General features: G+C 31.8%; 1 protein-coding gene across 1 annotated transcript in view; it reads left to right on the top strand.

Annotated features, from left to right (window-relative positions):
- LOC128186864 (protein draper-like) overlaps positions 1–15196 on the top strand; it is a 36523-nt gene extending 21327 nt beyond the window's left edge. The window contains exons 3-14 of the mRNA XM_052856801.1: positions 1341–1441; positions 1640–1825; positions 1916–2038; positions 5943–6074; positions 9178–9318; positions 9435–9566; positions 9976–10116; positions 10404–10535; positions 10634–10678; positions 10913–11039; positions 14064–14169; positions 14510–15196. Of these exons, the coding sequence (XP_052712761.1) occupies positions 1341–1441; positions 1640–1825; positions 1916–2038; positions 5943–6074; positions 9178–9318; positions 9435–9566; positions 9976–10116; positions 10404–10535; positions 10634–10678; positions 10913–11039; positions 14064–14169; positions 14510–14797 (1654 nt within the window). The 3' untranslated portion in view covers positions 14798–15196. The remainder of the gene's footprint in view (positions 1–1340; positions 1442–1639; positions 1826–1915; positions 2039–5942; positions 6075–9177; positions 9319–9434; positions 9567–9975; positions 10117–10403; positions 10536–10633; positions 10679–10912; positions 11040–14063; positions 14170–14509) is intronic.
- Positions 15197–23464: the final 8268 nt, after the last annotated feature.

Here is a 23464-nt window from a genome sequence, read left to right as displayed (position 1 = left end):
TGATCACAACATATGTAAAACATATGTGGCACATTTTGCTGTGTAAAGCAATACCTTCTTTATATGTCTATTGATTTTTAAGTCTATTAAAAAGTTTTTTTTTCTGGCGTAAACACTATTTGGTGCATAGATACTGACAGAAGTTAAAATCCCTTCATTATTTTACATTCATTAAAACTGTTCTTTGGGATTTAAACAAAAATAAGAAACATTTACGGAAAATAACTGCTTTAAGGAGACATCAATTTTTTTCTGTATGAACAGATTGAAAGATCTAAAGGTGCGGTCAGACGATTTGATTTTCCATCAGAGTTTTTCACCCGATTCCCTGTCAACTAAAATTGTATCGTGTGACGACCTATGTCGAAAGTAAATTGTAGATTTCCTTACATATTCATTAAACGTATTTCCTAAACCATCCTAAACAAAAGAGATCTTAAATCAATAATTCATTATTTTTTTAATGACCTCGACCTTTAACCTTTGTGTCTTTTCGTTCTGGTTTTTTTTTTATATAAAATAAATGGTTCAAAGATTGTGTTTTTATTGTCATTTAGAAATTGTGGGACAGTTATTGCTTAAAGGGGGCGTTTTACCTTTTAAATATGAATTAAATAAAGGAACCTTTGCAGGTGTCACTACAGTATTTCACTGAAGGTTCACGTCAAAACATGGCTGAGGCAAAATATTTCCTGAATTTTCCTTTGAATTTGGGGCGTTTCCGCTCGAGACAGGAGCTGATTTTTTTTATGAGATAAAAAACAATGTGTAAGAGGTCTAACTATCCCAGTTTTGTAATAATGCGAGGTCATTTGAATTTTTGATGCCTGTTGTTTCCGGAGGGGGGTGAAAAGGCCCGGGCTTGATTTCCAAGCACATGTGTAACTTCGAGGGAAACAAAGTCTCACGCCTTGCTGGATGCACGTGTGTATTTTGCTAGAAAATTGTAAATGAAGCGTTGTTTAAAAAGATGTCAAGAGGATTTTTTCCAGAAGTTCGTTTTGAATTTTTAATCTGTATGTAAAGTTGTGCAATTTTGGTAAGAATATATAGTAAAATTTAATACTGTAGTGCAACCTGCAAGCGAATTTAAGGCATTGGTAAAAGTTTCAAGCCTCTATATATCTCTTCTGATTTTAGAGAAATAGCGATAACAAGCATTTCAAACACGGCGAACAATGCCTTTCTAAGAAATGCAATTTATGAATATATTATAAAAACATTGTCTTTTTACGCAATAGCTATAGTATTAGTTTTTTCTATCAATGCACAATACCTGAATTAGCCTCTAGTAACATTTTTATACTTAACATAATATCTGGGTTTTTTTCTTTTCTAAGGAAGGTTTGTGTAGAAAAAGTTTTATCGTTTGTAAAGGAGCAAACTCCTTACTCGTGTGAAACATTTTCCGCAGTTGACGCAAAAGAACAGCTTCAAGGAGGTAATAATTGTGAATACATGTACATGTACTCGGTTTTTGTCGTGAAAATGTCATATACAGTAATATGCCATTGTCAAAGTGTACATTAAACTGTGATTAACTTCATGATAGTAAGTAATTGTGTTTATTATGTCAAAAACATGTTTGAGAGAAGAGACAGATAATTGATTACGTAACTAAACTGTTTATGTTTTGCAGAAACGATATGTAAAGACACATGTGAAGTTGCATTCACATTGACTGGAATTGATTCTAGTACAAAATATCACTTTAAAAAGGCTATTCTGGAATTTGTCGGCAATAATCACACACGTTATCTGAACAATTATTGCACATCTCATCCAGTAGAATACTTTCTGATACGCTGCGTTTCATGGGAAACAGGTAGTTATTAGTTTTGTTATATATATCTGCTTTTTTCATTTATAAAGTGAAAAAATAATGGACAGAAACGTCTAATGGGGTTCTTTACAGGATTGTTCCTCAGAAAATTGGATATATCAGGCAGCACAGCGCGATGTCTGTTTTGGACACAATTTGTGTATGCGTGCTATTGTAAAACCAATTATGTATTCGCCAATGGATATTGTCTTGAAGGTAACATTTTAATTGCACTTGCTATGATTTATCTTCTCCATAAGCAGGTTCATTTCGTAAATCAATTTGGAAGAGATTTCTTAAAAACTTGTTTTCAGAAAGGTTGAACAATTTAATCATTTATTTTTTTAAACTCTAGATCTTCTTCTCTATTTCCACTCATCCTAAAGAAAAACTGAATACATACGTACATGTAGTTATTTAGACCAGGAAACCTTCAGCCAATATTGTAAATTTCATGTCTCCCCGGGTAAGGGCGCAGCAATTTTGTTCATATAGTGTAAATCTATATAACGTTTAAAATTTGTCCTCTTTACTTTTGCTGCGTAAAAACTAACATTATATTTAGAAAGACAACAAAGCAGTCTACCAAGGTTGTCATTTTCGTGTATCCCTGGGGTAGGAGTTTTGTCTTAGGGCGAGGCAAAAAGAATAATATGTTTTTAATACATATAATGTTTTAAACAATTTTTCTTTGCTTCTGCTGATACTAAGTAGGTGTTTTGACTCTACAATATCACAGTTCATAACATTCATTAAATATTAAAATCAATAAAGGGCTAATTTTCCCTTGTTTGTGTATATTAATAAATAAGCAGATTACTGTAGATAATACGATTTAGAGGTCAAATAATCAAAAGAGTTACGTGTATACAGGCATTTTTTTAAAAATAAAATTCAACCTAAATAGTTTTTGAAGTATTTAAGATGGCAAAAGAAACTTTTTAACCGTAAAGATATAATTGTTAAGCCATAAAAATTATGTGTAGAAAAATGACTTTTATAAAAACGCCAGATCTTGTCACAATTTTGATTGATCAGTATTCCCATGAGAGAAGATGTAGTAAGCAGAATTTCTGATAGCTAAAGCTGACATTCCTACATGTAATAGTAAATATTGACTGTAGAAATAGTGCATAGTAGAAGAATATCACTTTACAACCGTATATTCTTAAAGACTTAATTTAAAATAGAATTTGTAGAAAATTAATGTTGAAGAACAGTTACAGTACTCTGTTTTGACAAGTTAAATGCAGGTGGTCAACAGTCAAATTCTTAATCCAAGTTAATCGAGTTTAAATTGAAATAACCATAAGGTAGCTAGCATTGTGTATATATTGGATTATAGCTTTTTTTATTCGGCCAAAAAGAGGTCGGCAAATGCCGTTATAACTCCTTCGCCCCATAACTTATAAAACTCGGATGAACTGGGCATGGACCAAGAGGTACAATGTTCCGAGAAAGTGCCGAATTCTATGACCCTGGAAAGAAATTTATGAAAGTATTAAAAAAAAATCGCTGTTTTCTGAAAGTTTATTTGAGAAAGGCTTTATGTATTTGACTGATTTTTTTAATGATATTGGAGAGTTTATCCAGTTTGATGAATTTGGTGTTAACCTGCCATTTACCACTGCACTTAGATTTAAAAAAAAGTCATTTGTTTACATGTGAATGGCAACTATAATACACATAAGCAATTTCCTCTCCTACCAGCATCTATAAATTTTTTTTACAAAAAAATAACAAAGATGTGTACAATGTGTTTATTGGAAATATCCAATTTTGTGCTAAACATGAACATAAATGGGAAACTTTACTTGAGTTAGATGATACATTTAGTTTGAAATCAAAGTATAATGCACTTTTTAATTGTACAAAAGACAGTAAGCTATTATGGTGGGAATATAGGATATTCCATAGAATTCTAGGAACAAACGAATATTTATTTAATTGCAAAATTACATGCAATAACAAATGCAATCTTTGTACAAAAGAACCTGAGTCAATTGAACATTTGTTTTATTGTCATAAGAGTAAACAATTATGGGTGCATTAAGAGCATTTTTGGTCATATTATTGTCAATTTGATATAAACTTTTCATTAAGTGAAGTAATTTTTGGCTATACAAGAGAAAAAATGATTTTGCTATATATTGATATTATTAACAAAGCAATATATTTTTTACAAATCAAGAAAAAGTTCTGATCTGCATATTAGCGAATTATTGAAATCAATATTGGCATATTATTTGATAAAGAGAAAGTTGTTTGCAATAAAAATGAGTTGTGATGATTTTATTACTACATGTAGGTGGAAAACTATTGAGAATTTTATTGCAAACATTCATGTTTAATTATTTTTAATCATCTCCATATGCTTACTTGTTATAATGACCTGCATTTAACTTGTCAAAACAGAGTACTGTAACTGTTCTTCAACACTAATTTATAAAACTGCAAATCACATTAGCTATGGAGGAGTTCATTCTGAAGAAGCGATGAAAACAGAACGCTTCGGCTGTGATTATATTCAAGAACTTACCGACATAATGTTTCTTAAGACTTTTATTCCACCACCAGTAAGCTCCTTATTCAGTATTATCATTAGGCTAGTGTTTGTTTTGTAAATCATCAACAACCGTTCCTCGTTCGATATCGAGTCAATTCAAACTTACGATGAATTGCAACTTTGTGCATGTCAACAAACTTCATTATTCAAGTATTCTGATCAATTTTTCTATTTAATCAGGTGATTAAGCTTTAAGAAAAAAATATTTATAGCTAACAATTTATTTCAAGGTTTATTTCAGTGAAACTTTACATTAAAACAGCTAGATTTATTTCCGAAATGACGTACTAAATTGTACTGCGCAAGGTCACAATAACCGCATAACACAACGTTGCATCATCAATTAGGGTCATATAAGGGACTGTTTCAAAAGCTTTAAAATATAAATCAAATTGTATAAGATAAATAGAACATCTATAATTGTGTAATTTTATATTTGTTTTATCAAACTCGTTGAAATGGTTATATTTGCTCGGCAAGCCTCGCGAATATATACACCATTTCAACTCGTTGGAGACAGCAAATATAAAATCACACAACATAGATATCATATCTCTCTCTCTCTCTCTCTCTCTCTCTCTCTCTCTCCACAGTTTTATCTATAGCGCTTTCGCCTTACCGGGCTCTTCAGTACATTCAAACAAAGTCACTTTGTTTGAATCTACTGAAGAGCCCGGTATGGCGAGAGCACTATAGGTAAAACTGTTTAAGCATTGGACTTAAAAAAAGAAATAAATTGGCTGAAATAAATTTGCTGCATACATGAAAAAGATTAGGGCGATTGCTAAGTTTTATGTCTTATTTGGATAAGTCATATCTTCCGAGTTGTTCTTAATGTGTAAATGTTCTTAATGTGTAAATTGTCAAACTACGCAAGCTTATAAGAAAAAAATAATAATTGTGAAACTGTTTATCAAGTTAGCTGAGCATGCATTGGGGTTCTTTTTTTAAATCGCTCACTGAGCTTAACAAGGTTAAAACATTTAATACATATAAAAAATTTCTTGTACCAGTGGTACCCTTATTATATGAATAAGTCCTCTTATAGTTTTCAAGGTAGGAAGTTAATGTTTTGCATACCAATTTGATTAAATGTTTGATATTTTATGGAAAAAATTACCATCTATAGAACGTAGTCAACTTCTCGCAGAATATTCATATAGAGTACTCCTATTGTAAGGATAACTTCTCTTACAGTATTAACGATAAGAACTTGTTGTTTTGTAGATCAATTGTGCGTTTATCAGAAAGGTGCATATTGTATAGATTTTGACTTTTGATCATTTATGATAAAATTACCATGCTGAACATCAATTTCTGACCGAATATTGCATATATGATACTCCATTACCGTAGATAGGTAGTGTTTATCAAATTGGGGTTGACAAATGGATCATGGATACTGTTTGCATTGACAGCTTTTTATTTGTTGTTCATTTCGACGCATTTGATATGTTTATCTATAGTAATCTTATCGATCAAGTTTTCTAAAACTTCATCAATTTTGAGTTTGAAAGAAAATTGAAGGGCATTTGCATGTTATACCTTTTTTAGGTCATATTGTGATCGGAAATACCTGTTTCTCGGATTTGCAATGTACCGGGAGTGAAAACTCTGGATTATGTAGCAGTGGTGTGTGCTCATGTCGGAAAGGATATTTTTCGTACAACTACCAATGCTATCCAGGTGGGCAATAAAACGTTATTATTATGTTAAATTACTTAAAGCTTATTATTTAGCGGTATTTTTATTGTGATCGGCTTCGGCCGATCACTGTTGTGTCCATATGAGGCATCCGGCAAATGCTTCCACGTGCGCACACATTCCGCTTGCATAAGTAGTTCTTATAAAAACTTGAAGTTTGGTTTAGTATTTATATAACATTTTACTCAGTTTTATTTCAATTCATTTACCCTAAGAGATGCAAACATACATAAAATACAGTTCGACCTGTTAATTCAAGAATGCACATTTTGTCTCACGCGTAAGAATTTTGATCGAAAAATTCATGCAGTAATGCAGTTGACCTCGATGAACTGACCTCAATCATAAGAAGATGCTCCGTGAACTGACCTCGATCTATTGATGTTGCATAATAGTAGCTAGGAAGACGGCTTGATTTATAAACAAGGTTACGTTATAATGCGATCTCAATAGCAAGTTATGATGGCATTCAATGTTTTTCAGTCGCATTACATTATTTTAATACAACTCTCTTTGTATACGTGTTAATGCTCTTTGAAGAGCCCTACTCAGTATTCTGGAGAAGAAGAAGATACATTAACATTTAATAATTACGTTAAAATATATAACTAGACAGGAAGTTTACGAACGGCTTTCCCCAAATTTATTTCAAAATTAAATTTGTTGACGGTTTATAATGATGAAATTATGGTGTACAGATTCAAAATATTCTATATTTTGTAAAAATTCAGTACTTTTTAAATTATTTTACATCAAACTGATCATGTTGATTGCTTCTAGCTATCAATATACCATTATTGCCGATCATTCCTTTAAAAAGAATACTTGTCTATTATTCAGTTGTTTGTTTTTCACCTTTTGAAGAAAAACATATTTATCCAAGCAACAAAAGTACAACATAAAAATGTATATCTAAAACCTAATATAATACTACTGTATTTCTTTTTTAATGATAACAAAACACTTTAAAATAAAGACATGAATTTGGACAACTTTTCCCAAGCAAGAAAATAACAACATGAAAATGTGAGTTCTCAAATTCGGATTGTATTAAAGTTCAATGTCATGAGTAGAACGTGTTCTCAACACAAAAAATATTGATAAAATGAATTATTATTGACATAACATTCGATATTTATACTTTATTATGGAATAAGGCTTAAACAAAAATAGACTTTTAGCCAATTAAACAGAGGAAATTCGGACTAATTTTTGCAAATTTTATTTTCCGCTTAAAGATGTTTTGACAGTACTCTTATATTAAAAGATAAGATTTAATATTTAAGTCTATATAGTTTTACATATTTTCTGTTGGTTTTACCTCACTTATTCATTTAATCTATCGAATGAAACGAATTGTAAAAATACTGAAAAATGCGTAAAAACGGTAAAAGACACGATATCTCAAAATTTGGATCAGTGACCTCATAAACATTTTATGCCAACACAATTACGTCAATATAAGTAGTTTAATACTATAACTGTTTTTGTATTATCATCATACAATTTTTTGTAAACTTGGAAAAAAAAATGGGCAAGAATTTGAAAACTGATAGAGGAAATTTGGACTGGAATATCTTAAAAAATTGTCGCTGAAATCTTAATGCTTCTTATCTGTTTAGTGCCACTACCATTCATAAACTGTATTTCATTTTTTAAAGTGTTTGAGTACTTGTAATATTTTTACATTTAAAAAAGTTTCAATTATAGTGTAAAATTCTATGGGATTTTTCTTCATTTTTTTCAAAAAATATTCAATGGCCATTAACTCAAAAAATAGGTCATTGACCCACTTTTTTGAAAGTGAAAAATAACACTACAATCAAAGGTCTACAACATACAACTGATGGTTTTTCATTATCATCTGTGGTTTTTTTTTCATTCTGAGCAAACGTCATTATTAAGTTCACAAAATTGAAGTTTTGTATTTAGGAATGTATTTAAGTGTCCACCTGATCGTTTTATTTTTATACGATTAAGAAAAAACAAAGAAGGAGCAAATCGTCAAATCAAAGTACAGTTCTTCCAAATGGAAAATGTATAATTATGTTTATGTTTTATATGAGTATCATGTTTCGATTAATAATTTAATTGCCAGTACAAGGTATGGTTAGACCGCATAGATGTGTTAGGTGCATTTTGAAATGTGCTTATGTTTCAAAATTGATCTGTTGACCTGTTTCATGTATTGAGGATTGAACTGTGTATTTTTTTCTCTCGCTGTCAATTCAAAGCAGTAAATGCTTTCTTTTGTTAAATTGCGGGATATGAAAGTAGCGGTATTGCAGAAAAAATACCCGCGTTAGTGGGTTGAATAATGTTATTCAGCAGTGATTGCTTTCTATATAATTAAAAAAGTATATCATCACTCTAGATGGAAATTTACAGAATTTCACACAAGGTTTAATTTTTTTGGTATAAGTTTTTCTGTAATTCTGGAAGAGATGATAGATATAAATTATATACCATTGAAAAACTCTTATCCAGATGGAAGTCTATAAATCTTACACCGATACGAAAAATAACAGTTATAAAAACACTTATATTCCTAAAAAATAATCATTTAATCTTAACTCTACCAAATCCAACACTAGTATATTTATTAGAAGTTTTGAATACACATGAAATTTCGATCAATGAATTAAAGAAGTTGGTATAGGGTACTATGAGATCGCTATGGAAATTAAAATAATAAGGATATTGTTTGGTTTTTATTGTGCATGGTGTTGCAATATGTGTGTATAAAAATATATTTACATCTACAGTATATTTCTAAATACTTTTCTTAAGAACACCTATTGCGATTCACAATTTTATTGACACTGTCAGGGCTGTGTCTTTAGTATTCATATGAATTCCCCAAAATTAGACCGGTAATTTTAAGATCATTTTAAAGCATTTTTTGGCTTCTAAGTATGCTTTTTGCTTGTATTGTGGAAGCTTCCTATCGGCATTGTTGACTTTGTTTTTTGTTTTGTTGGATTTTTTATCAACTTTTTTTTACGATAGCACTGTTAAGTGATGGATTCCCTAATAATAACCATGACCCCGCCCCCTCTTTGAGGGACACATTTTTCTTTTTCAGAAAATGCTATTGAGGCTGGAAGATGTGTTTTGAATAAACAATGCACAGCCAATGGCAACACCCAATCGAAACGCATATGTATTGATGGAACATGTGTTTGTGAAGAAGGCTATACTCTAATCCAATACACATGTCATGAAGGTGAATAAACTAACGTATTAAGAATATATAATTAACGTTTCTTTGTATATGACTATATTACATATTGGTACAAAAGTTGATAATGCAGCCGTAAGATTTCATCTTATGTTTTGTAGTCAACTTGTCTTTGAACCAGTCGTGTATCGTCAATGACCAGTGTTCAGGATTTCCATATGCTATTTGCCTTGATGGGAAATGTTCTTGTATTCACGGATATATCGCTGAAAATTCAACGCATTGTGTGTTAAGTAGGATGCAAATGCATATATGTAAACTATCTATTTTTGTCTATAATTCAATATTTCTCAGAATGTTGGATATCACAACAAATTTGAATAAAAATAAGCTGTCCAGATATTCAGAGCCCATCAATGTAAAAATATAAATTACTTTGATAACGTCTTTATTTTATGGCCATGTTTAGTACTCTGAAGAATGCGTCAATGTTAACGAGGTTTTGGTATTCTAAACATAAAGGACATGACGTTCTGGTCGACAGATGCAACGGTTTATCATTTTATTTTAATGTTAACTTTGTTTGGCAGATAAACCTCTCTTAAATGTGAAAAGAAGTCAAAAAAATCTACAATATCTTAGATATTGTTTGGTAAGAAAACAAATAAGGAAACTAACACTTTTGGGTTTAATTTCTTTTAGAGAATAAGGTGGAGGTTGGAAGTTGCATTGATGATCAGCAATGCAAAGAAAATGATAACCCAAACTCCAATCGCGTGTGCATTAACGGGATGTGTGTTTGTGAAGACGGATATACCCTGTTAGAGCACACATGTCTTGAAGGTGAATACTAGTAAATGAAAAGTATATGATTGAAAAACAAACAATGGTGGCTAGAATAACTAATGTTTAGCTAGATGCAGTTTTCATGTAGTTTAAAAATGAATGCGGACCAGTTACAAAGTAATATTGAAATCAAAAGCAATGGTTTGTTAAACAAATTCATGATTAAAAACTGAATTTATTAGGTCAATAAAATGTATGTTTGCTTCACACTGAAGCATATAACGAAAGGTATAAAATCTTTTGTTTAACACAGCGGGCTAAGACTTGCTTATATTGTTTTGCAGTAAACCTTTCCTTGAATCAGTCATGCTTCGTCAACAACCAATGTTTTGGATCACCTTATGCTAGTTGTCTTGAAGGAAAATGCTCTTGTATCAAAGGATATACAGCTGTAAATACCACGGATTGCATGTTGAGTATGATGAAAGAATCTATTTATCATGATTTGTTTTTCTTGTTCTTTTTAATTTTGAATATGAAAATTTAGATAATTTTTATACATTTATTTACCTAGCTCAAATTGTTTTGAACGACGCTAGCTTACAGACAGAAAATCTAGGTAAAAAAAGCATTATTTTTATTGTCTTTTACAGGTTTTCAAAGATTTAACTTCAAATGCAAAAGTACACTTTTCAAAGCTTTCGCTATGATCTATCATACTCGATATAGTAAATGAAAATATATTGACCAGTTATCTAAAAAATAAATGCCAAGAAATAAATTTGTAGATGTAAATATATTCTCTAGATTTCTATTTTTATATATCTCCAATTATATTTTCCTCATTTAATAGAATCAACAATTAACAACATGGGCCCTATATTAGGAGCATTATTTGGTGGACTTCTTCTCGGTGTATTCCTAGCATCAGGCATTATTTACTACATGTACAAAAGATCTTTTCACAGCAACAATAAACGGTAGTCATTTATTCTTATATCTTAATCAAACTATTTCAAAATTAATAAAACAGAAATTGAAAAATACATACAATCAAATACTGTATAGCTATTTTTTTTTAGCGGGGATACATGTATGTTTGCATATTTGGCGATTTTTGAAAATTCATCAAAATTAAAATATTCATTAAAATATTTAGATTTTGCTCATAAACATGTAGTTTTGGTGGCTTAGTTTTTTTTTATATATTTTCCAATGCCTGTGAATTTGATAAAAAAGGGCTATTACATGTATACAATGTTACAGATACAAATATACATTTACCCATAATCAATTAAAAAAAACCTTTCGTGAATTAAAACTAAACATTAACATACAAAAATGTTATTGTTTAAACACTGCTTTACTTTTTAGCTCACATGAGCTGATAGCTCAAGTGAGCTTTTCTGATCCCAGTTTGTCCGTCGTTCGTCTTTCCGTCCGTCTGTAAACTTTTCACATTTTAAACATGGAAAATGTAGAAAAAAAGGTGGTGCATTTTTAAAAGTTTTCTTTTCTAGAACTATTAAGTCTAAATTCAACGTAATTTAGCCAAAAAAAAAAAAATCCTTATGGAAAGGAAAACATAAATTGCAAAAATTATGGGCTTATTCTGTTTTAAATTTGAGTAATTTACGTACATGTAACTAATGATAAAGAGATAATAGCAGTCAATCAGTTTATAACTTTGGGTTTGGTACTCCATATCTCAAAAAACGAGGTTCTTTGTTTTAAGCAGCCTTGTTGAACGCATGACAAACGGGTTGAACTGACAAAAATAAATTTGCTTGTTGTGCAACACTTTACGTGCGAAGGGAGTATTTGAAACATGCAAAATATATTTGTGCCAATTTTGTGAAGTAAACTGAGGTTCAATATCTCATTGCGTTTACAATTTTAACTTGTGACGGTGGTTTAAGCTTGTTTTGATTCTCGTTTCATTTTCATTAATTATGCTTTTTAACTTGAGGGGAACTATTGCCTGTATTTTAGAATTTTTAAGTATCGAATCAAATAGAGACTTTGGTATATCAGACAGCTGATTGTTTACCTGCGCAAACTGAGCAAAATCTGATACACTAACAACATTATAAAATACTATACATTTTATTGATAATTCGGTACGATCTCTACGTAATGGTCGACTAGTGCAACGTGTTTTGTTAAGATGCTCAGCTTTTCAGTCTAAATTGAGATGGTTTTTGCTGCTAGAAATATAAAGGAATGTATATGATGAAAAATAAATTGAGCTCTTTTTGTTTTAGTGCATGTTTCTTCTGTTTTAATTGTTTAGAATTTTCTATTTACTTACCATATTTGAGTGTCAAGCTTCGAACTGTAAGCAAGATACAGAGCTTTGCTCACAATTTTCTGTTTGCGCACAAAGCTGAGGCCATGTTTTCGTCTTTTACATTTTAAATGCTGGATAGGAAAAACCAAGTTTAAAAATCTTAAGTTGAATGTAATAAACTCTTGTGGACAAAAATATTGACTCAAACCTAGCAGAATTGTAAGCTCTGCATCTTGCTTATATTTCTACGATTGACGCAGAAATTTTGATTGATCACTAGTAATGTGTCGCTAAACATTAAGTACTTGTACAGAAAAACTTAAAGGAAGATATGCTGTAACTACTCTTTATGACCCATTCCTTCAACGATGAATTATATGAAATCTACACCAACTTTGATGGTTTTTCAGACACAATTAAACATAGAGGATCTTATTAAAACAGTTTCCATAGTTATGACACATTACTGTTACTAAGATAATTGTATTATCGCTCTTAAAAAATATTACAGTGGAAAATCATCTTGTTTTGTAGCCATTTGTTGTTTTTGAATAAAGATGAAATAATGGGTGGGCCGTAGTGAATATAGTGATATGCCTGTCAATACATCATTGCAGTGGGGTCGGAAGCAAATTTAAATGGGGGGGGGGGGGCTATAGCTTATCAGAAATTTTACCAAGCAAAAAAAGATTTGATTAGATTACGGCTATGTCTAACTTTGCAAAACCCCCAAGCCCCACACTCCCTGTTCCGACTCCTATGCATTGATTATAATAGCTCGTGTTATTAAACATCACACGAGTTCGCGCTAGGTAAACAACACTCGTTTATAATGCGGAAGACCAACTGAATTGTTGAATGTTTTTAATTTGAGCGCATTACGGTACAATTTTCTTCTTTCACATATAGGATTTGTTTTTGGTAGTAAATAGTTGAAGAAAATGTACCTAAATGATGTCATATATTTTATTTGCTTTACAAGGAGAGAGAGAGAGAGAGAGAGAGAGCAGAACTAAAGTAAAGGTAATTGAAATTACATAGGATCTTGATTTCGGGAAAACTGTTTTTTTTATGAAGGTATAATGTCAAAGATTAAGTGTATGAAAAAATAAGTGTAAAATTAAGATACTTTACGGTATTCTTTTTTGTTATTCAACCTATGGGCCATATGCCACAGTATCCTTGGAAACCCCATATAAAGTCATTTTTGCTCAGGTGAGCGATATGGCCCGATGGGCCTCTTGTTTACTTCAAGTGTGTAATTAACCCAAGTTACCGGGGCCATAAGTTATGTTGTTTGAGGAAACATTTGATCCATTATCGACTCAGGTGAATGAAATTGTCCGATTAATGGTTCTTCACAAATGTTGAACTGAATGGATTGTTAATAAGGGTTACTTTTTTCAAGCATAAATATTAAGTATGATTAATTTGATTTTGTTGATCTGGCGAGAATAATGAAGAGTGTGTACATGTAGCCAGTATAAGACATCGATTTTACCGCATTGTAAAAGCGACTTAAGATTTTTTTAAGAACATGTACATGTACTTCTTAAATGTTATTCTTTAATAAAAGGAAAGGGATTCACCAAATTTACATTCGGAAAAATTAATGGTATACTTTGTAGACCCAAATCCGCCTTTGTGTCCCAACAAAAAATCGGTGATACGGTACCTTCGGTATCCAAAAAACTATTCATTATTTATATTACAGAAAGCAGCCTGGAGTGTTGTATGTTGTCAATGATACATACAAGGATGTCAGAGATGATAACACTGTTCTGAATAAAGTTTCTTCAAAAATAAATAAGGAAAAGCAGGTACGGGAATCGTACTCAAAAAGTAAAAATATTAGCAAACATTCTGTTCACTTTTTCAGCTGTAGGGCATGAATAAGCTTTAGGCAGAAAGTATTTATTATGTATTCGTTTGCATCAATTATCTACATTAACTATAATAGCGGTTATGGGACAATGAAAAAGATACTGGTGAAAATGCCTCTGTGTTTAAGAGCATTAACAGCATTATAACAAAAAACAAAATACGCCAAATTATTCTGAAAAATTGTATTCATTTATCTGTCCAGTAGCACTTGATCTCAAAGTACATGCTTTTGATATCAATGTGACTTTTGTTTATTCTAATCATTTTTTTTTTCAGAAAAAAGTTCTAAATGTGTCTCCTCTCACTCGTTCACAAGAATCACCAGAATACTGCAACACTTCCGGAAAACAATCTGCAGCGGCTCTAATGGATGATGTGTACAACCATCTGAACGAGATAAAGGAAACTGTAAACGAGAACACATACGACCATGCATGCGCAGTATCTGCAAAGAGTCAGAATAAAGATTTGGACGATTATAGTTACCTCCGTGGTATAAATGGTAACACTGTTGTGTCTGGTGGAACTGGAGATGATAATTATTCGACCTTAGAACATAATTAGTTGACCAAACGATAACTTTTTAATGAGGCTTTGAGCAAAATTCAACATCTACTCAAAAAGCATTAAATTGTTTTTTATTTTAATATTTTATTCATATTTTAACACATTTTAATGTTTGCTTTTTGTATACCCTTATTTGGTGCTCATTATTTGAGAACACTTTGATACTTGATGAAGTTATGTAATTTAAGGTTTAAAAAACAATTAAAATGTGTGAAATTATAATGGACACAATGCAATACAATGAGAATTATCTAAAAATGGAACAATGTGATGATTTCTCTGGCGGTGGATATGCGTAAAAATGTTAATGGACTGGATAGTGCAAATGTATTAGACTTACAATGTATTTTTCCGCAACTATTAAAGTAAGTTTGAATATATATTTTTTATGCAGTTTGTTTAACCTTAATTTTTATTTTTAAAATGAGACAAACTTCTTTAACTGAACATAAAGTAAGATAGAAAAACAGCAAAAACACTGTCAAAAAGAATGTTATCCACGGATTGCACGGCATGTGACATTATTTTGATAATAATCAATATCATTTGCATAATAACGCTGCCCATTTTGAATACATTAATATTGATTTATTTAGACTAGGTTAGAATGAATATAATTTTTAATGTCTTAATTGATTTGTCTTTGACTATACTGTGGAATCAACAATTTTCGTTGGGCACCAATATTACGGCCTTCGTTGCCCTTGCCCTTGAATTTTTATCCTCAAGAACGTATATACAAATAGTTTTTTTTTAGTATTTATTAAAATTCTCCCTAGCTTGCTTCTAACGAAATCACGTCCCCTCGAACCAGGAAAATTTTGGTTACCTACGAACATTAACCCTCACGAATAAAAATGATTCCACAGTAATCTCAAATTATTAAAACATTTCCGAGCGAGTTTAGTTTCCAATTATTAACATCTTGTATTATTGTATGAATTTGATCAATTGGCCTTCTATAACTAACTAATATTAAGGTATCCGATGTACAATTGACCAAAAAATGATGCCTGGTAAGGTATATATTCAATGTATTCGTTTGATAGGTAAGGATATGTAGTTTCTAAAAATAGATGTTTTTCCCGCCAAATCACAATGGGGAAGTAACTCTAGCTCTGCAAATCACGCATGGTAAAATACTACTTTTCTTTGACGAAAACATGTGTAATCATTAGTAATATTTATCAAATAAAATTTGCCAACATATTTTTATAAAAATAAAGTTGATGAACCTTGATAAATTGATAACCTTCATCAATATCTTTTTGTTATTTTTGCGATTTTTTTTTACAGTGACCATGACGACTCGCGCGATTTTTACCCCCCTCCCCTTCACGTCAGCCGTCGCATTCATAATCCAACGCATATTCCCGTTACCTGGTAATTTTCCTGTTTTCTATTCTTTACGATTGAGAACTTGTAATTTTAGAATTAAAAATCTAAATTGTTCATTTTTTTTCATTCAGAAAATGTTTGTACAAAAAATATTGTTAAATAATACAACGAAGTCGTGAATTGCGGGTCACATCAGGTGTGTAAAGCGTTGCGAACAAAACGTGCAAGAACCGTGTGAAATGTTTTATTAGAATTCATTCCAAACCTTTTACTCGTAGAAAACAATATATATTGCATTATCTTTTTACTCAAAATTGTATCCTTTTTTAACAAAAACATTAAGTCAGTTTTAAAATGGAGACTGTCGATAAAGTCTGACTACGATGTTTCCGTATCAGTACAAATGTGGAGTGCGCAATACATCAACATGCTTTACACAGTTATAACAAAATATGAATCAACCGTAAATGACGCTGTGATGTTGTAATAAGCATGCATTTTTTACACGATAAGATTGTGTACAAATACCACACATAACATGCATCGGACATCGGCTATCTGGCTGAACCTGTCAATCAAATTTCGAGTATTTGATTTCATTGGATGGTGACGCGCCTCTTTTATGTTAACAGCAAAATGAAACGAATTGACTTTAAAGCAGTCTGAATCGGTATCTAACAGTATTATTTTATGATATAAAATCCAGCGATTTTGAAAAAAGAGTAAAAAATGTACCGTTCATGCACATACATGTAATATGAAATGCGAGAAAAGAAAATTGTTTGGAATCCCGATGAAAAAATAAAAAGTAAATCAATGATTAGAAATTATATTATTTGACTCTTGTTAACTTCATAAAACGGAAAATAACAAGGAGATGTTTTAACACAATAATTACAATAAACGTGTACAAGCATTTTAACCACGATATCCGTATGCATGGCACTTATTAAAAATAGTTAGTAGCAAATACACCTTTATACAAATGTTAGGTCCGAAACACTCTGTATGTATAATGAAATTAGGTATACAAAAAATTGAACAAATTGAATAGGGTCATACGATTAACAGACTACCCCAACTCAAATTATGCACAGTCACAATATCTACGAAATCACTGATTAAAACGACCTACTCAGTATTTTTCGACGAAATACGGAACTTGTGCACTGCAACGTTTACTCTATAAATTAGGATTTTTTTTCTTCACGTTATTGCAAGAGCGCCGCGGGAAAAAAAATAACGTCATACAACGGAAAATGACGTAAAGCTGCTACAACGTCACAATCAGCGTAAGAGGGAAAAATTAAAATAACTCGTTTTAAAATTAAGAAAAAAAAATATTGCTTGACTTTATGCGTCAATTGTTTATTTATAATCGTTTCTTATGTCAGATCAAAAATAGTGCGACTTTTTGAAAATTTATTTCAAGCTCCGTAATCTACCGAACTCATCCCGGAAAGTCCCGAGCTCCCTGGTTCAATTGTACATCGAATTGGCGGATTTGACATAATTTACATGTATCATAATGACTACATTTGTTCGATGGGGTTTATGTGAGAATCCTATTATTTGAAGTTCATATTTGGTCAGAAAGAAAAATTGACTAAGATAATTTGAAACATAAAAATTTTATTTTACAAAACCATTTAGCAAGTCTTCCTTACATGTCTGGTCAAGATATGTCAAATACATATGAGACAATATTAACAAAAGTATGTTACTTTCAATGTGCCTCAAAACACTTTATCTTTAATCGGAACTGAGACTGAAATTTATCAATTAACAATAAATTGCTATTGCTAAGCTGATCGATGCAATTCATTACTGGAAACTCCTAAAAGTTAAGCTACTTGTAACTTGATCATATATTATGCAAGTTTTAAATTTCTGTAATTCAGGCATGTGTGTTATGTACATGTACATCTAAAATACCTATATATGATTTTTGGTTAAATCAAAACAGATGTTTTAACTGTCCTGCATACAAATATGTTTTAAAATAATGTGTATTTTCCCGTTAAATTTCGTTAACATTTGATCATTACTTTCGAATGTGTAAAATTTTGGGAACAAAGTTTTCTTCGATTTTAGGTACACTTCACAATTTAATAACAAACGTCCAAAACACATTATTTAACACCCTCTTTATTCGTTATGGCACAAGGAAATTAAAGAACTACATCCAAAACTATATTTTAAAGATGAAATTTAAGAAATGTTGCTCCCTAGAACTTTAAGGGTTTCTTCCAACGGTTACTGCAGGAGTGGCATATGTTACAGAATTTTATGTTCCGTGTATATATTTAAGGTTTCTGTTTCCAACGGAAGACCTTATAGTTTTCGTACAGTTTCTTATTATTAAGGTCTATCGTTGGAAACGGAAGACCTTATTGTTTTTCTTAGGTTTCTTTTTCCCTATTATTAATATTTTTTTTTCTTACCGATTTTGTGCACGCGATTTCTCGGAAACGGCTCAACCGATTTACGTTAAATTTTCAGTTCTGATAGGTATTGATCTGAACCTTGTTGGAAATTTTTTTTTTTATGACGTCACTTCCTGTCTTGAGATATCGTGGATTTATCAGTTTTTATAGGGGTATTTTGTGCGGAGAACTCCTCTTTTACTATTTAAGATATGATGTTGAACTTTTCAGGGCTGATAGACGAAAGACCGAAATAGTGTCTAATGGTCATTAATCATCTTTATCTCAAAGAGCGCCGAAGCTCACCCGAGCTTGAAAATTAAGATAAAAAAGGCGTCATGAATTTTCTTGGTTTTCTTTGAATATCTCTTTTCTTGAAAGCATTTTGTTAAAACATGTAGAACAAAAAAACTTAATTAAATCAAGAGCTTTCATTTCAGATCATGTTAAAGGGGCTGGCCCTTCAAATTAGGGGCTGAGGGGGCTCTAGAGTCTTTTAATGATAACTTTTTACTGTGAAATATTTTGTGATGCGTTATAGAAGCAATTATGTTTATTCTTAGGTTATTAACCTAATCATGGCAATCATTTACTCCTATGTTACGTAATTAGGGATTTTAAGGGGCCAGAATTCCAAAACTTTGATGTTCAATATCTCAAAATAAAGCAACATTTGGATAAGCAATATTTAACAAAAGATGCTCAAATATTGAGCTTAACAATCTGAAACCATAATTTCCTTGTTATGCGGTCCCTAAAAGGAGTTACAGGGTCGGCCCCTAAAACGACCCTCTCCAGATATCTCGAGAACGATACAAAATTTGTAAACACTTTTTGAACAAAATATGTTTGAGTTGACAAGAGCTTTCATTTGAAATCATAGAAAAGGGGCTGGCCCTTCAAATTAGGGGCTGAGGGGGCTCTAAAGTCTTTTAATAATAACCTTTTACCGTGAAATATTTTGTGATGCGTTATATAAGCAAAAATGTCCATTCTAAGGTTATTAACCTAATCATGGCAATCATTTACTCCTATGTTACGTAATTAGGGATTTTAAGGGGCAAAATTCCAAAACTTTGATGTTCAATATCTCAAAATAAAGCAACATTTGGATAAGCAATATTTAACAAAAGATGCTCAAATATTGAGCTTAACAATCTGAAACCATAATTTCCTTGTTTTGCGGTCCCTAAAAGGAGTTACAGGGTCGGCCCCTAAAACGACCCTCTCCAGATATCTCGAGAACGATACAAAATTTGTAAACACTTTTTGAACAAAATATGTTTGAGTTGACAAGAGCTTTCATTTGAAATCATAGAAAAGCGGCTGGCCCTTCAAATTAGGGGCTGAGGGGGCTCTAAAGTCTTTTAATGATAACCTTTTACCGTGAAATATTTTGTGATGCGTTATATAAGCAATAATGTTCATTCTAAGGTTATTTACCTATACATGGCAATCATTTACTCCTATGTTACGTAATTAGGGATTTTAAGGGGCCAGAATTCCAAAACTTTAATGCTTAATATCTCAAAATGAAGAAACATTTGGATAAGCAATATTGAACAAAAATCAACTATAATTTCTTTGTTATGCGGTCCCTAAAAGGAGTTACAGGGTTGGCCCCTAACACGACCCTCTCAAGATATCTCAAGAACGTACAAAATTTTTAATTACTTTTTGAACAAAAAGTGTTTGAATTGACAAGAGCTTTCATTTGAAATCAGGAAAAAGGTGCTGGTCCTTCTAATAAGGGGCTGAGGGGGCTCTAAAGTATTTTAATGATAACGTTTTACTGTTAAATATTTTGTGATACGTTATAGAAGCAATTATGTTCATTCTAATGTAATGTACCTGTACATGGCAATCATTTACTCTTATGTTACGTAATTAGGGATTTTAAGGGGCCAGAAGTCTAAGGCTTTGATGCTCAATATCTCAAAATGGAGGAAAACTTTGGAAAGCAATATTTAACAAAAGATGCTAAAAATATTGAACTTAACAATGTACAACCATATATTGTTTTTATCTGGACCCTAAAAGGAGTATTAGGACCGGATATCTAAACGATTTTTCCCAGATATCTCAAAAACGGTAACCAATTTCTAAATACTTATTAGTGGTACACAAAAATACCTTTTGACTAAAAGGAATGAATAGGAGCTGATCCCTCAAATAAGGGACACCAAAGGGATAGATAGTCTTTCACCCATTACTCAGATCCCACCTCCTTTTCTGGATACGTTTCGCTGATGAAAGTCAAGAGTAAGGTCATTCCATATTCTAAAAATCGGACGGAAGACCTCCTCGTTGCTCGCAACGAGACCGTGTCTAGTTATTGTTATTTTTTTTCCCAGAAATTTTGTGCACGCGATTTCTCGGAAACTATCCAACCGATTTACACCATTTTTTCACAGATGATAGGAAGTGATCTACATTTATTTTGCTTTTAATATTTTTGCCGTCGTCACTTCCGGTACCGATTTATTGGTGATTTTGTCACTTTTTCGACCCATTTTGTGCACGCTTCATCTCGAAAACTATCTGAGACATGAATATGAAATTTTCAGGATAGGTAGACAATAGTCTGAGGTTGTGCCTATTGTTTTTGTTTTAAGCCATTGGCGCCGTTCTTAAGAGCTCGCTATGGCTCGAAAATTGGGTACGAATTTTGTTCCCATTCTCTGTACACACGATTTCTCAGAGATGCCTCGATAGATTTTCTTGAAGTTTTTAGGAGTGATAGAAAAAAATTATATCTTGAGTATCCATTTTTCATTTTCTCAAAGTTCATTTCCTGTCGTCCGTTTCCTGTCCCGCGACAAAAAGCACGTGACATTGAGATCTCAAAAATGATAAGGACTTGAGCATTCAGACTTTTTAGGATTATAGACATATACTTGTAGACGTCTTTAAACTATTTTGTTTTGTTCGTCATAACTTCCGGTCGTCACCGGAAGCACTTAAATTTATTTTTTCTTTTGCACTTAATTTGTTTCATACAGAATTGAAATATAAGTAATAATCCTTTTATATGTCATGTATCCGGTGTTGAATAAAAACAAAACAATCTACTTCCGGTGAAATATCTCAAATATCTAAGAAAGCGATTTTTAAATAAATGTTTTACCCACGAAATCTCAGAAAGTCAAATGATCAATACACGAAAATTATGTAGATAATAGACATTCAATAGAACATGGGTTTAATTGCTTTCATTTTGTCAACCGTCACTTCCGGTCCTCACCGGAAGGGTTAAAACAAATCAAGCTGTTTGAAAGTTTAACTTATTTTCTTCGACAATTTTAGTAAAATTAATAAACAATAAAGTACAAGTGTCTAACGTTCAAGAAATACTAACTTTTTATTTTCACTGAGCATTTCCGTTTGTCCGTTTCCTGTTAAGAGACAATAAAAGAATGACTCTACGAGATTTAAAAAACGGTGATGACTTGAACAACCAAACTTTGTGGGATGATAGCACTAAGCATGTATCCATGTTTACATTATTTCGTTTGAATCGTCACCGGAAGCACTGAAAAATATTTTTTTTCCTTATTTTTTTTTTTTACATGGAATGAATACCAGTATATCTTTACACGATCTTATATATGTTTAATAAGCAAACATATTCTACTTACGGTGAGTTATATCAAATATCTTAGGTACCTATCCTTTTGTACAAATTTGATTCCCTTAACATTTTAGTCGCTGTAAACGATTGAGACACGAACTTTTATTAATGATAGACAATTGATTGAAGATGTGTTTTAAAGGTTTCTTTTGTCAACCGTCACTTCTGGTACTCACAATTCATGTTTTTAACAAGTTTAACCGATTGTCTTTGGTGTTTAATCTAGGATGATGTACATTGGGCAAATGTATAAAAGAAAAACCCAGCTTTTATTTTCATTAATCACTTTTGATCGTCCGTTTCCGGCCTCGAGACAAAAAACCTAGGTTCACCAGGATCTCAGATTTTGCAGGAGTATAGATATTTCATCGTATCATATAAAACCAAATCGGACGGAAGACCTACTCGTTACTCGTAACGAGATCTAGTTTATTATTTTTTTTTTTTCTCCTCTTTTTTTCCAGGGACAGCTTTTTTGTTTCAAGAGATATTGAAGCATTTTTTTCTTCGTGATTGACCATTAAAAGTTATGGTACCAAATGACCCTTTGCTTGATAACTCCCAGAACCTACAAAGTTATTGCCTTCGTGTACGAAAAGCGTATTATCGCTACTCCTCTGAAACCATAAGAGATAGAAACTTGGAACTTTTAGCAATGCCTTCAGTACACTTAGAGGGTTTCCAATCTATTCATACCGAAAGGATCTGAGGACCCCTTCTAGTAATTATTGCCCCTAAAAGTATTTACATTTCCAGAAAATCACTTCCAACTTTTTTATTATTTGTCATAGAGACTTCGGACCACTTGGGATTAAAGCGTCTACCTTGGCCGAACAAAATGACATAAAGGTCAAAGGTCAAGGTCATCTGGAAATCTCTTAACTTATGAGTTTTTAGATCTCTTTTGTTTAGGGTGGTAGAGAAAAACTTTTTCATGGATGTAGTAGAACATCTTAAGACATTTTAAAATATAACCCTTTGACCCTTACCATTTAAAAATTATATAGAGTTATTGCTCCTATTGTACAAAATGCTTGTTATCGCTACTCCTCATTAACCGTTAGAGATAGAGACTTGAAACTTTTACTAATGTATTCAGTACACTTAGACGCTCCTTCAATCTGGTCGAACGTCCCTTTCTAGCAGTTATTGCTCCTGAAAGTTTCGAACATTCAATAAAAACACAAATAACTTTTGAATTAATAATCATAGATACATCGGACCAATTGGTATTGGAGCGTCTACCTTGTCAAATCAAAATGACATCAA

Source organism: Crassostrea angulata, chromosome 6 (genome assembly GCF_025612915.1).
Source record: "Crassostrea angulata isolate pt1a10 chromosome 6, ASM2561291v2, whole genome shotgun sequence".
Taxonomy (NCBI): domain Eukaryota; kingdom Metazoa; phylum Mollusca; class Bivalvia; order Ostreida; family Ostreidae; genus Magallana; species Magallana angulata.
This window is presented reverse-complemented; position numbering and strand designations above follow the sequence as displayed.